This window comes from Symphalangus syndactylus, chromosome 17 (assembly GCF_028878055.3).
Source record: "Symphalangus syndactylus isolate Jambi chromosome 17, NHGRI_mSymSyn1-v2.1_pri, whole genome shotgun sequence".
Classification (NCBI taxonomy): domain Eukaryota; kingdom Metazoa; phylum Chordata; class Mammalia; order Primates; family Hylobatidae; genus Symphalangus; species Symphalangus syndactylus.
In genome coordinates this window covers 97,532,992-97,548,176 of record NC_072439.2, presented here as the reverse complement: position 1 = coordinate 97,548,176, position 15,185 = coordinate 97,532,992, and the positions used below count along the sequence as shown (strand labels likewise).

At 36.4% G+C, this 15,185-nt stretch overlaps 1 protein-coding gene across 1 annotated transcript in view; it reads left to right on the top strand.

Moving 5' to 3' along the window:
- Positions 1 to 15,185, top strand: part of LOC134732861 (dynamin-like 120 kDa protein, mitochondrial) — an 87,674-nt gene that overhangs the window by 45,116 nt on the left and 27,373 nt on the right. The window contains 11 exon segments of the mRNA XM_063619973.1: positions 3,562 to 3,666; positions 5,442 to 5,528; positions 6,187 to 6,300; positions 10,996 to 11,085; positions 11,196 to 11,270; positions 11,597 to 11,668; positions 11,752 to 11,849; positions 12,197 to 12,328; positions 12,875 to 12,890; positions 13,732 to 13,804; positions 13,906 to 13,978. Of these exon segments, the coding sequence (XP_063476043.1) occupies positions 3,562 to 3,666; positions 5,442 to 5,528; positions 6,187 to 6,300; positions 10,996 to 11,085; positions 11,196 to 11,270; positions 11,597 to 11,668; positions 11,752 to 11,849; positions 12,197 to 12,328; positions 12,875 to 12,890; positions 13,732 to 13,804; positions 13,906 to 13,978 (935 nt within the window).

The following is a 15,185-nucleotide window of genomic DNA, read 5'->3' as shown; positions in this document are numbered from 1 at the left end:
ATGGAGTTAACTCATTTATATGTAAAAACCTATCTTGAGTGAATCTTATGCCCAAAAAGGAGAAAGTGGCTTGTCCTTATATAAACTTATGCTTTTATTTTTACATTGATAAGCTAATACAGTTAAAGAAATTTGAGTTGAGTCTACCACATCGTTCTAGTGGACTCTCAGGAAACTTTTACTTTGCTTCGCAAGTCTGAAAGCAGTCAGACACTGCTTATCTAAAGCTCTTTCTGGCACTACTTAGAAAAGCTATTTTCTTATAGTTGGTGATAAAATTATTACTTTAAGGACGTATTTTGAGCAATGTAATGAGTAGGTAACATTCTAGTACAAAATTACCCTATCACAGCTGGGCACGGTGGCTCATACCTATAATCCCAGCACTTTGGGAGGCTGAAGTGGGTGGATCACGAGGTCAGGAGATCGAGACCATCCTGGCTAACACAGTGAAACCCCTTCTCTACTAAAAATACAAAAAATTAGCCAGGCGTGGTGGTGGGCGCCTGTAGTCCCAGCTACTCGGGAGGCTGAGGCAGGAGAGTGGCGTGAACCCAGGAGGCGGAGCTTGCAGTGAGCCCAGATGGTGCCACTGCACTCCAGCCTGGGCAACAGAGTGAGACTCCGTCTCAAAAAAAAAAAAAAAATTACCCTATCACTCAATCGTCAGTTTTTCTATATAGGTGACACTGACATGCATTAATTAACTTATTTTGTAAAGTTCAAAGAGTTACTATCAGCTGGGCATGGTGGGTCATGCCTGTAATCCCAGCACTTTGGGAGGCTGAGGCAGGAGGATCGCTTGAGCCCAGGAGTTTGAGACCAGCTTGGGCAACCCGGAGAAACCCCATATGTACAAAAACTTTTTTTTAAATTAGCCATGTGTGGTGGTTTGTGCCTATAGTCCCAGCAACTGGGAGGCTAAAGCAGGAGGATCACTTGAGTCCCAGGAGGTCAAGGCTACTGTGAGCCATGATTGCTCCCTGGCCAATAGAGCAACACCCTGTCTGGAAGAAAAAAAGAAAAAGAAAAAGAGTTAACCTTGGATCTCTTTTTTGTGAAAAAGTGAAACAGCTACAAGTTGAGTATCTCTTATCTGAGATGCTTGGGGCCAGCGTGTTTTGGATTTCAGATTTTTGAATTAGGGATAATCAGTCAGTAGTATGTTTTGAGTCACAGGTTTCTTTGGTATCTATTTATTGAGTCTCAAACCTCTCTATACGCTAGACTCTACTGTGCTCTAGAAAGAGCACTATATCTATGTTTTTAAGGCTTCCTAGCCAGGTGATTCCAATCTGCAACCAGGGATAAGAAGAATCATTGGTCACAAAGCATAGCCTCTGGAGCACATTAGAAATGCACATTCTTGACCCCATCCCATACCTACTGAAGAATCAGAAACTCTGGGATGAAAACCAGCAGCCTGTTTTTAAATGCCCTCAAGGTAATTCTGCTGCATTCTAAAGTTTGAGAATTATTGTTCTAGAGCTTTCAGAGACAGCCCAATTGCACATCTCTTCAGGATGGCTGCAAATTGGCATCTGTACCAAAATGTTTCCATCCCCAGAAAATGTAGACCCCAAATTGACTTTGTGTTTACAAAGAAAGGAGCCACTGGAAATTCTACCCTGTTATATATCCCTTGATATAAACCCTTCAATTTGTGCAATTGTAATTGTCAGCCATGAGGCACTGATAGACTGTATTATGGAGAATTCACTGGGTTATCTGTATCAATGATGTCCAATAGAAATACACAAGCCACTTGTGTAATTTTTAATTTTTACATTAAAAAAGGGTAAAAAGAAATGTGGAATTAGTTTTAATAATATATTTAACCCAGTCTATCCCAGGTAGTATCATTTCAACATGTGATCAGTATAAAAAATATTAATGAGGTATTTTACACATACAGCACAATCTCATTTCAGACCAGCCACATTTCAGGTACTTGATAACTACATGTGACTAGTAGCTGCCATATTAAACAACACAGATCTAATCCTTAGATGCTACCAGAATTTTGTTATATATACTATTCCTAGATATAAATGAATAAGTTTATGTAAAAATATGTTTATAGTAGAGTCTAGCCAGTAGTTCTACCTGTCTCATACTATGTATGTGTTCAATTATGTATGCGTTCTTTTAATTTGGCTTGAGTTGGACTTGCTGTAAGGATAGAACCATGATTTCCTGTGAATTACTTTGTTCTTGAAAGATTCCAATAAACTAAAAGAATTATAAGGAATATTTTCTATTATAAAAGGCATATTATAAGTTGGACATAAACATTCTGCTGGTTGTAGGAAGGAGTTATTTTAATAGTTTTCTCTATATTGTTAATGTTTAGAGAAGAAATAAAAGCTGGGAAGACAAATTAGAAAGGATCAAATTTATTTGAGAAGGAAAATGTGTAGACAAGCAACTACTTACCAAAAAAAAAAAAAAACCTGTTTAGACATATTAGTCTTCTTTAAAAATCTGTTTTTATATCATTCTTTTTGGTTTCTTTTTTTTTTTTGTAAGTAGTTGCTTGGCTACACATTTTCCTTCTCAAATAAATTTGATCCTTTCTAATTTGTCTTTCCAGCTTTTTTTGTCTTCGCCAGTCTGGAGTGCAGTGGTGCAATCTTGGCTGACTGCAACCTCCGCCTCCCGGGTTCAAGCGATTCTCCTGCCTCAGCCTCCCTAGTAGCTGGGACTACAGGCGCCTGCCACGACGCCTGGCTAATTTTTAGTAGAGACAGGGTTTCACCATGTTGGCCAGGATGGTCTCGATCTCTTCGCATCGTGATCCATCCGCCTCTGCCTCCCAAAGTGCTGGGATTACAGGCGTGAGCCTCCGCGCCCAGCCTATATCATACTTTTAAATATTAATATATTATCTCTGGACATGGAAACATAACAAAACATAGAAGAGTTTGAGCCTCTGACCTCTATTCAAAACCCTACTCCTCTACCAGGCGACCTTGGTCAGGCTCTCAGATATTCCTCGCTCTTTATTCCTAGTCTGTGTAATTCCTGCTTTATGGGGCTTTTGTGAAGGCTAAGAGAGTTAATGCATTTGCAACACTTAATAATGAGTCTGTCACATAATGCATGCTTGGGTACTGCTAGCTATTATTATTTTATAGCATCTTAATTAAAACCTAAAATAATGTCAAGAAAGGGAAGAATTTGAATTTGTGTTAAATGGCCCTGTAATGTGAAGACTTAAAATTTTGATATAATAGGAAATATTCCCTTCTAGAATGTACTTAAGAACTGCTTCTTTAAATTCTTACGTTTTTACTATTTCAAAATAATTTTTTCAATGTGAGTAGCAAGGAATTTTCCAAATGAAATTCTTATGATAGAAAATTACAATGATTTCCACTGTTTGTAAGAGATAATAGTCATTGTTTAATTTATTCCCAATGTTTTCTAGATGCTTTTAAAATGTAATACATTTTGAATAGGAGATAGGACTTCAAGATTTTGGAAGATTTTAATTTAGACTTAATACTATTTGATAACCCATCTTTTTCTTATATAGTTACACTTATTATTTTGTTGCAGTTAAAGTATCAGAGAATCTTGGAACAATTAGAAAAGGAGAACAAAGAATTGAGAAAATTAGTATTGCAGAAAGATGACAAAGGCATTCATCATAGAAAGCTTAAGGTATTCTAAGTTTATCTTGTTTAATCTCAAAATTTTACCGCTTAACATTGTGTGTTCATCAGTACCAGTTTTTAAGGAGCTGTAAAGTATGCTGTCATCCTTTTCTTTCTAACCTAATGTCCTTGGAGGGTGGAGGGTCTCTTCCTGTATTAAGACATTTTAAAAGTTGTAGTCTCCAAATACTTGTTTTATACTATGCCCATAAAATCTTTACACTTTTAAGAGCTATTTCACGTGAATCAGTTTATTTTTCTGAAATATCTAGTTTATCTCTAGGCTTAACCTTTACATAAAATTTTATATAAAATCAGAATTGTTAATTGATGGACATGTAAGTGACTTATCATCATTGCTTTACTTGTATGGCAGTGAATGGTTAGACCATTTTCTTCAGTTTTTAAAAAAATTAACACTTTTCTTCTAAGGAGAGCTTTCTTAGGCATTTTAAAGAATTTTTGAAAAAGTACGTGCTGGTATTATTATCATCAGCACATTGGTAAACTTATTTATCAATGAATCGAGTGTTACTATTCCCCACCAAACTAACCACATGTGCTAAATTGAATTGAAACAATTATTTAACTTAAATCTCATATAAGTAAGCAGAGTTTATATGTAGCAAAACTGCAGTAAATCATGGCGTATACATTCTGTAGTCAAGGTCCAAAGATAATATAGTTCTAGCTTAACAAACATGCATTAGTAGCTTTGACTGTAAATCATGACTGCACAAAACAGATAACATGACTATTTACAAGTGACACTTAGAACTGAGAAAAGTCATTTCTAAGTGCTAATATATGTAGAGTTTACCTCAGAAACAGTATTTTCTCTCATAAAATGCAGTGGCAATTAACATTTTTTGTTTATTTTTAGGTGGGTGGATTGGCAGTTGCTTGCCATTTAATTTTTTCTAGGGATTAAGAAATGAAAGGAACCTTAAGCCATCATTTTGCTCCTGCCTTAGCATTAAAACTTATCCATAATTATTAAATGCTTGATGATACCCCTTTTTTTCAGGCCTATTTATTTTACTTGTAATTTATTTTATTTGTAATTTATTTATTTTGTAATTTATTTAAGTAATTTATTTATTTATTAATTAAATAAATTAAAATAAATTTGGAATTTATTTAATTTGTAATAATTTCAAATAATTACATGAAGCTTGTTACACGCAATGCAAAGCACCACGTTCAACTCTGATTCTACAGCAAGAAACGATACAGGATATTTGCCCTTGCTACACTCATATTTCAGCCTGCCCAGTTGTCAGTGGATACTTAACCACCCTTACCGGTTTAACAGTCTTCCTGGTTTATCCTTCATTCAGATGCTTGCTTGCACGTGCTCTCTGTCCTCTCTCCTGTTTCTCTCTCATGCATGCCTCAAACTTGGCAAAGAATAATTTCATTGTCAGTTGGTTACCTGACCACCTTATTTTGCCTTTTTGGTGTTAATGGTCTTTTCTTGCATTCAGTATTAGCTCATCAGTATTAAGTAATAATTTCCATCTTGCTTAATTAGAATGTTAGGAAATCCTGAATTAATTAACTTTATTAAATCATTGTATCTAAATAAACTGAATGAGAAATGGACTTTTAATCTGTACTATTTTAGTTTTTACTATGAAGATGTATTTATGTAATTTGAGAAAACAATACAATGATTATGGAAAAACAATTTGAATTTATCACTTTTTTCTCTTGACACATCTGTTATATTTTTTCTTTACTTTCACTGTTTTATATTATAACTTTTTAAAATTTTTACAGAAATCTTTGATTGACATGTATTCTGAAGTTCTTGATGTTCTCTCTGATTATGATGCCAGTTATAATACACAAGATCATCTGCCACGGGTACGTAAAAATTGATAGTGAACTTGCCAATTAGCAAAAAAAGCAGCAGCTTAGCTTCTTAAAAATTATGTGTATATATGTACACATACACATATATACATACTAGATGTAGGCATTTTTTTTATATAATCTTATATATTCCAAGTAATGTCTTAAGCAATATTATTTGACTATTTTAGTTCATTATAAATATTAATATAAGTACATTATATTTATGAGTTACTATATGTGTTATGAAGGAAGATATTTGGCTTTATATAGTCATAATATTAGTAATATTTAAATACTGAACAGTGGATTAAATTAGCCATATGCGTGAAATTTAATAGAATTGAAAATGTGTTTTTAAACAGTAAACTAGCTATGGAAAAGATTTATGGAAAGTTAATAACCTGGATTTAGAAATACTGGTTTAAATTAGCACAAGTTTTTAAAATAAAAATTAGGCTATAAACAGTGGATCCAGTTATAGTTTTGCTGTTCCTATTTTCAGTGTGCACACATGTATCAATCAGCATTTTTTTTACAGATTTTAAAATACTTTTTCACCTGTAGAAATTTTAAAAGACTAAAAAACTCAGAGCAGCCTTACAAATAGGATTTTATTTTAATTTGGTATCAGAAAAATATGAATAAGTGTTCTTTGTTTTGTGGGAAGGTTGTTGTGGTTGGAGATCAGAGTGCTGGAAAGACTAGTGTGTTGGAAATGATTGCCCAAGCTCGAATATTCCCGAGAGGATCTGGGGAGATGATGACACGTTCACCAGTTAAGGTAAGAAAACAGGCCATCTCAGTGAGGTTCCCTAGGAGAGTAACTGCTTCAGTGAGACCTGTTTATTGTGTTGAAATGAAGACTTTTAACCAAAGAAAGAACTGATACATAGTGTTTGGAATAATCCCTAGTGTGGAAATCAGTAGGAGGCACAGCCAGGAGGCCAGTGTGGCAGGAGCTGAGTGAGGGGAGAGTGGTAGCAGAGGATGACAGAGACCCACTTGGGAGGCCTTCGGATTTTATTCTGAATAAGATGAGAGAGAAGTTAAGAGAATGAGAATATTGGGAGTGGAGTCAATGAATATAGTTAATTTTCTAGTTTTATTGTGACAAAAGAGCAGAGAAATGAGGCAGTAGCAATTGAATATTGTTGGATTAAGGGAAGGTTTTTAACCCTTTTCCTGTTTAGGAAAAAAAAGTGCAGCTCAACACCAGTGCTCATTTAATTTTACGTAAACACACTCTCTGAAGCTGAAGTAAATCTGACTAATTTTCAATGTGAAAATAAAATATAAAAACTGTTCTTAGAGTTATTTCTAAACAGTACTAACATCAGAATCGTCTCAATCATCAGAATGTCTGTTTTTTAAAAGTCAGATTTATCAAATTAATCTTCGGCCAACAACTTTTTGAGAATGATGTAAACATCACACATAGGAATTCTGCATTTTCTAGGATTTGACATTTTCAACTATTGAAAATTACTGTATTTTGTAAATGGTCATACCGTTACTAAAAACAGAATGCTTGAAATAGAATGATGTCTTTTGTTTCCAAAGTCAGTATACTAGAGCTATGTGAAAATAATCATAAAAGCGAGATATTTTACGGCAGAGTTATGTTGGGGCAAATGCTGCAGCTGCAAGCACTGCTGGCAAATATTGTCAGAGCAAGTGGGAAAAGGGTTAAAGATGTTTATATGCTGATTATAATGATCTAATAAAGGGGGGGAATGATGCAAGGGAGAGGGAAAATTGCAAGAGCAAAGTTACTGAGGTGAAGGAGCTTGTGACTTGGCGTACTAGTCCGTATCTAGGAGCACTGACAATTTCTCCATGGTCACAGGAAGAAGGTATGGGGCTGCAGAGTCTTTCATTGAACAGGTATTTACAGAATGCTTACATGTACTAGCAGCATTCTAGGTAATATGTTGGTAAACAGCAACAACAAAGAAGATCCTTGCCATAATGGACGGTATGTTCTAGTAGAGGGAGACAGACACTAGATAATAAATATAATACATAACTGTATAGTAGTATGTTAGAAGGCAATAGTGTTGTACAAAAAGAAAAAGCAGAACCAGGCAAGGAGAATGGGGGTGCCCCAGAGTATTCATAGATTGCATTGATAAGGTGGCATTTGAACCAAGATTTGCAGAAAGTGAGGGAGTAGTCCTGAGGATATCCTGTGTTCAGCAAGGAGAATAGCTGATGCAAAGCCTCTGAGGTGGTCGTGTGGCTGTCGTGTTCAAGGAACAACACAGAGGCCTGTGTGGTCAGGTCGGGGTGAAGAGCTAGCCATGGTCGGGGCAAATGATGACGTTAGAGGAATAATGAAGAGCAGGGAGGAACAGATCAATAAGGCCTATAGGCCATTGTACAGACCTCCGTTTTATTTTAAGTAAAATGGAGAGCCAGTGCAGGATTTCAAGCAAAGTAACAACAGTGCCTTTTAAAAGGCTGCTCTTTTGAAAATAGTTGTAGCCAAGATGTAGAACCAGGGAGTCCAGGCTACTGGAGTATCCAGGTGATACTTGGGCTAGGGAAGTAGCAGTGAAAGTGGTAAGAAATGGATAGATTATAAATGTATTTTGAAAGTAGAATTAACAGGATTTCTTGACAGGTTTGATATGGAGAGGGGAGAGAAGAAAAGCAATGGGGAGAAAGAGAGAGAGTGTCAATCATCAATGATGGCTCCAGGGTCTTTAGCCTGAACAAATTAAAGGATGTAGTTTGCATGGAAGTCTGTCAGTGGATCAGGTTTGGGGGAAGAAGATCAGGAGTTCCGTTTTGGACTTGCTGAGTGGTGATAACTAGCAGTTGGGTATGCAAGTTTAGACAGACGTCTGGGCCAGAGACATATATTTAGGAGTCATGATCAACTATCTAAAAGTAGTATTTAAAGTCATGATCTTACTGGAGAAGATCTTCAAGGGAGTGAGTAGAGATGAGACACAGAAGCAAGCAGTATAGTCTGGGCACTCTGAACATTAAGATGTCGAGGGAAGAGAAAATAACAAAGGAATGTGTGAAGGCCCAACCAGTATAGTAAGAGGCAAAGCAGAGCAGGGCAGTGTGCTCAAAGTCGGGGAAACAAAAAGAAAATATGGAGGAGGAGGGAGTGCTCAGTGAGGTCACATGCTGCTGATCCATCAAGGAAGGTGAACATAGAAACCAGTCATCGAGTTCACCAGTGGAGGCAAGAAAGGGGAACGTGTGGAAGTTTCCTTCTGATTGCTTCTGCTTACTCAGTGAAATACTAAGCCAGATGATCAGCTGTTAATTAGAAAGGAGAAGAGATTAAAGACTGAGGCAGGAAGAACAAGTGAAGTCTTTTAACAGATTGTGGTGACTCTAGGAGTGAATCAGTGGTGAAAGTCAAGTGATATTAGGATTACTGAGTTGGACTGAAGTTCCTTTAAGTTCTGTGGACATAAATTTTAAATGAATCATTATGATTGTGTTTTGTTTTTTTCATGTTCAGCTGGTGAGGGTAGGTGTAGAATAATGGGAAGATTGAAATTACCAAGAATTATGGCAAGAATAGTGGGAGAAAGACAGTGAGGCTGATGCTGAAATCTTCAAGAAATGAAATCTGTTCACAAGTGCAACAGGATATGGGCAGCCTAGTGTGATTCATCCAGATTGCACTTTTGTGGGTCTAGCTGTGGATTGAATCGTGTTATGTGTTACTAGTTCTGTGTGTGGTACTGTGTGCATGTACCAGACTTTACATATCGATTTTACTATCGATGGGAATTTGGGGTACATCTAACCTAGAGATAAAAACAAAATGAACCTCAGACTACACCTCATATCCTGCTCAATAATCAGTTGTAAAAACATGGGAAAGAAACCTACCTTTACATCGTTACTAGCACCCTAATTGTAGAAGCTGTGGATGATACTTCAAGAAGGAATTAATGTTGTTCTGGCAGGCAGGGTGTGAACAGGTTTCCTTGAAACAGATGAGGCTGGTCTCGTTCCGGTTTGTCATTTGTCCCTTAGTGTTTACTAGAGCTTCTCCTTGACCAACCCTGAATTCCAGTTTTTTGTTTCCCCAGAGCAGTGAAAGTGCCAACATCCCAGCTTAGCATTTTAACCTCCTTAGCAGCTTCTTTCTGCCTGGTTTCTTAATATGTGAATGCCGTGAAAGGAAACTGTGCACAGGATGTTGGGTTTTGTTTTGGAAGTTTATTTCTGCAGTTCATTTTTCTTTGGGATTGTGGCACCTTAAGACGTGACTGCTTGATAACTCAGAATTCCAATCTTGTCTACTCAACCCAGTGAAACTGCTACACATTTTAAATTTTTCTCTTGGGCCTTTGCCCTGTGCTACAAATCAGCAAATCCTCTGATGGAAATAGCTGAACAGCTTTCAAAGAGCTGTTTATTGTTTTTTAATTTAGCCTGTTTAGCGAATCTCAGTAGAAGGAATTGTATTTTTAAAGTAAAATAAGTAGAGAGAAGCTAGAAAAGTGTCAATTAGGCGTTTAGAAGTTCTTGTGAAACCACTGACTGTTAATATACATTGCTATAACATTTCTTGGCTGGGCGCGGTGGCTCATGCTTGTAATCCCAGCACTTTGGGAGGCTGAGGAGGGCGGATCACCTGAGGTCAAGAGTTCAAGACCAGCCCGGCCAACATGGCGAAACCCTCTCTCTACTAAAAGTACAAAAAACTAGCCAGGCGTGATGGCGGGCATCTGTAATCCCAGCTACTCGGGAGGCTGAGGCAGGAGAATCACTTGAAACCGGGAAGTGGAGGTTGCAGTGAGCCGAGATCACGCCACTGCACTCCAGCCTGGGCGACAGTATGAGACTCCATCTCAAAACAAACAAAAAAACAAACAAAACAAAATTTCTTACCCAAATATCACTCCTTGAGTGAAGCCTGTCGTAGCTCCCTTATCAACAGTTCCATTCTCTTCTGTGGCACCCTAGGTTTTGTCACTCTCTTCTATTATGTCTGTGTATATTTCTCCCAGCATGTAATGAGGTCTAAAACCGGGTCAGCTCTGTGTTTCCCCACCTACAACACCTGACACATAGTTCACTCTCTGTAGAGGTTGAATGAATGAATTGTCCTTTACCTAAATTCATCTTTGAGGTTAAATGCAAGGTTTCCTTTTAGTGTTTCAAGTTTTAGAGAGATGATTTTGGGCTTAGTGCTGTGTATAGCATTGACTGGGGAAAGAAAGAGGCAGCAGCATTTTAGGTCATGAGAGATATAAAGGAACCAGCATTCTTGTTGGGAAATCACAACATGTATGACATATATACAAACAATACAAATACAAAATTATTGTCTTCTCAGAACTACCATGTTGACAGCTTCAGGGGGTGCACCAGCAGTAGTGTGAAGGGACTCTTGGATTTGTGCAATGCAGTAGCCCTGTCTAGACCACATAAGGGCTGTGGGAATTAATATTACTTATAAATACATCATTACTTCTCAGTTTTCTATTACTATCAGGTGACTCTCAGTGAAGGTCCTCACCATGTGGCCCTATTTAAAGATAGTTCTCGGGAGTTTGATCTCACCAAAGAAGAAGATGGAAGTGAAGTTCATCTAAGGTTGCTATGTGTAATTTTATAACCTGGATGAGCTTATAAAAGACAGTTAAAGAGTATTTGTGAATTAAGATTTTCTTAGGATTTTGTGTTTTCCATTAGCTTGCAGCATTAAGACATGAAATAGAACTTCGAATGAGGAAAAATGTGAAAGAAGGCTATACCGTTAGCCCTGAGGTAAGGGCTGCAATTCATTTCAGTCACATTTTATGGAAATTAAATGTTTATGATTTCAAATAAATCATAATCTTGGTATTGATGTTTAGATTGCTGCTGTTCCAAGATATGTAGAGCTTTTTTAAAAAAATTCCAAATAATGTATCATTTTGTGGGTAATTTTCCAGAATAATTACTTTTAGGATCAGAGAAAGAATACCATTTTTGTGAACATCTCATCTGAATGGATGAGATATAGAATTTTCAGAATGTATTTCACCAAAAAAAATTCTTAACAAATTCCCCCCAAAATTTAGCATTATTTTATTTTTATTTTTCCTGAGTAGACCATATCCTTAAATGTAAAAGGCCCTGGACTACAGAGGATGGTGCTTGTTGACTTGCCAGGTGTGATTAATGTAAGTATATACAAAACATGTATTTTATTTTATTCCTATTGGGTGAAGCATTTATAATGACATTTAAAACCTTTTTCTTAAAGACTGTGACATCAGGCATGGCTCCTGACACAAAGGAAACTATTTTCAGTATCAGCAAAGCTTACATGCAGAATCCTAATGCCATCATACTATGTATTCAAGGTAAATCATATCAAAAGATTTTAATGTACTGATATGTTTTCTTCTTTAGCAATCCAAGCTTTGCATTAAATAGTTTGTGTTATGTAAACATATGAGATAAATGCACTTTTGCCTTCTCTTCGCATTCATTTTATTAGTAAATTAAATTGAAGTTGAAATTATTTTGATAAGTTTTACATAAGCATCATTGAAATTTTTATTGGCTAGGATTTCTTTTTAGTAAATAACGTAAATGTATTAAAATCTTTCTTGCTATAATGTAGACACAGGGGTATACTTTGTGCTAAGTTTTAAAAGTCTACTTTACAGCTTAAAATTCCACAGTGTCATTTTTTAATTTTTTTCGGATGGATCTGTGGATGCTGAACGCAGTATTGTTACAGACTTGGTCAGTCAAATGGACCCTCATGGAAGGAGAACCATATTCGTTTTGACCAAAGTAGACCTGGCAGAGAAAAATGTAGCAGTCCAAGCAGGGTGAGGTCAAATTCTTTGTTGAGAGAATAGATTCTTTGTAAAAGCTCCAGCTGTGATAGAGATTTGTTATTTAAAAAAAAAAACACCTTACAACTAAGATTTATTACAATGAAAGGATAAAGCAAATCACAAAAGGAAATGGTACATGATATGAAAGTCTGAAGGAAACCAGGCTCACGTTTCCACTATTTCACTCCTGGTAGACTCACACAGGGCACATTTAATTCCTCCAGCAACAAGCTGCTTGTTAGAGACTCAGCTCTTAAGGTTTTCATTGGAGGTTAGTCATTTCGGCATCCTCATGGACCAAAATTATTTCATACTCCCAAAAGGAAAGCATATGTTATAATTAAACCACATTACTTGAGTAGTGAGCCACTGTTATATAGGGAAAGGTTTATATCAGTGTAGGGAACTGTTTACCAGTTAAGTTTTCAGGTACCAGCCAAAGGCAGGCAGGCCTTTTTAAGGATAGTAGTCTCAGGCCTGCTGTGTTAACTCTTTTCTAGGTAGCCACCATAACCTCTGCTCTGCCTTCTTTTTAAGGGTAAGGCCTGCCATGGTATTGATGGTTCTGACATGGAGAAGGGGAGAAGTGAGGTAGAAACAAATTTCTGTGGCCTCCTCCCCATCTTTCTTCATTCTTTTCATTTCTTTCAACTCTAGGATAGTGAGTTTATATTTCTTCTGAGATGCAACTGAAGCTTATTTCAGTCCTTTTTGTATAAAAGATTCAGCATTAGCTTAGGTGTAACTTGTCTTAAAGGAGGGATTCTCAGCCCATTATTAATCTGAATGGGCTTCAGGGGGTAGAAACTCTTAACATATGTGAAAGGTCTCTGTGCAAATATGCATTCTTCTGGGTAGATAGTCTTTTTTTTTTAATCACATTTAGAAATGGATTTTTGATCCTAAAAGGGTTGAGAACCATTAGATCCAAATATTAAAGAAGAAGGTGGGAGGGGAGGAAGGAGTAAAAGAAGACAATCCAGCTTGGTTAGAATTTAGATATTTGAAGAGAGTATGGAAAAATAACAATAACTACCATTTATTGAGTGCTTCATGCCTGGCACTGTATCATATTGTCCCATAATCTCACCAACCTTAAGGTCACATAACTGCTAGGCAGCAGAGCAGGAATTCAAACTAAGGTCTGTCTGACTTTAAAGAACTACACATCATTCCAGGTTTTCGATACGTGTGTTTTAATAATACATTTTCAATATAGTAAAATTAAGTGTATTTTTTTCAAATAGCAATGGAAAAACATTTTAAATGCTTTTGTGCAGATTTATTTAACTATATACATGTATAGCATTATTTTACTTTCTAAATTGTATATTATGCTTTTAAAACTTATGTAAACTATATCTCACATTAATTTTTCCCACTTTTAAAAATAGATTCAGCAGATAATTAAAGGAGAGCTCTTCCCAATGAAAGCTTTAGGTTATTTTGGTGTTGTAACAGGAAAAGATATGCAAAGATGGATTATAATAACTTATTTTTAGTTTCTGTTGTTTTCAAATAATAAAGAGTAATTTTGTTGGTGAAAATTTGACCATCATTCTTCCCCAGGGAACAGCTCTGAAAGATTGAAGCTATAAGAGAATATGAAGAAGAGTTTTTTCAGAATTCAAAGCTCCTAAAGTAGGTATCTTGTTAAAACATTTAAACATTTTACAGTAGGAGAGTAGCTTAAATTGAACTGTTTTCACTTAAAAGATCAGGTTTTATAACCATTAGTTTAACATCGGATTTCTAGGATTTTTCCCAAATAGTGAACTGTATCTAATAAACAAGTCCTTAGCTACTTTTTGACAGAATTGAGAGCAGTTTATCACATGGTACAATACATACTGGCATGCTTCCTTGGACGTGGGCACCGAAAGACAACATAGATATCTGCCTCTTACTTTATTTTACTTATAAAGTGGTTTTAGAAAATTGACACTTTCACTTTTAAATATGTGTACATATTTCTCTTACAGTATTAGGGAAGGTTGGAGTGGGGTTGTCAAAGAAGTATCCCTAGATAGATATTGACAGGAGATAAGATAAGCAAAAAGAGCTAAAGGCCAGTTGTATTACTGTATACTAAAACTTTATATGTTGAGTTTCTGGAAATAGAAAAGTGTGTTTGTTCCTAGGTTAGTATGGTAAGTCAAGATAGTTCTTGCAAACCATAATCTTACATGCTTTGGGAGTGCACTGACAACACGTAGAACTGTGCTGTCTAATGTGGTATCACTAGTTTTTTGTAGTTATTAAAATTTAAATTAGCGGGAATTAAATTAATTTTTGGAAGATGGCTTTCTTCATGTTCTTTTTAAAGGCATGGTGGCTCACGCCTGTAATCCCAGTACTTTGAGAGGCCAAGGCGGGCAGATCACTTGAGGTCAGGAGTTTGAGACCAGTCTGTCCAACATGGTGAAACTCCATCTTTACTAAAAATAAAAAAAAAATTAGCTGGGCGTGGCGGTGGGCACCTGTAACCCCAGCTACTCAGGAGGCTGAGGTGGGAGAATCGCTTGAACCCTGAGGGGGTCGGGGGCAGAAGTTGTAGTGACCCAAGATCACGCCACTGCACTCCAGCCTGGACGACAGTGCGAGACTCCAGCTCAAAAAAATAATAATAATAAAATGTAACATTAAATTTAAATTAGTTAAAATTCAATAAAATTAAAAATACAGTTCCTCAGTTAAACTAGCCACACATTTCAAGGGCTCAGTAATCCAGTGTGGCAGTAGCTACCATATTGGAATGTTTTCCCTCATCACATAAATTTTTATTGAACAGCACTGGTATAAAAGGTAAGAGTGGCTGTTAGCAAGCACATTCACAGACTTGGTGGTA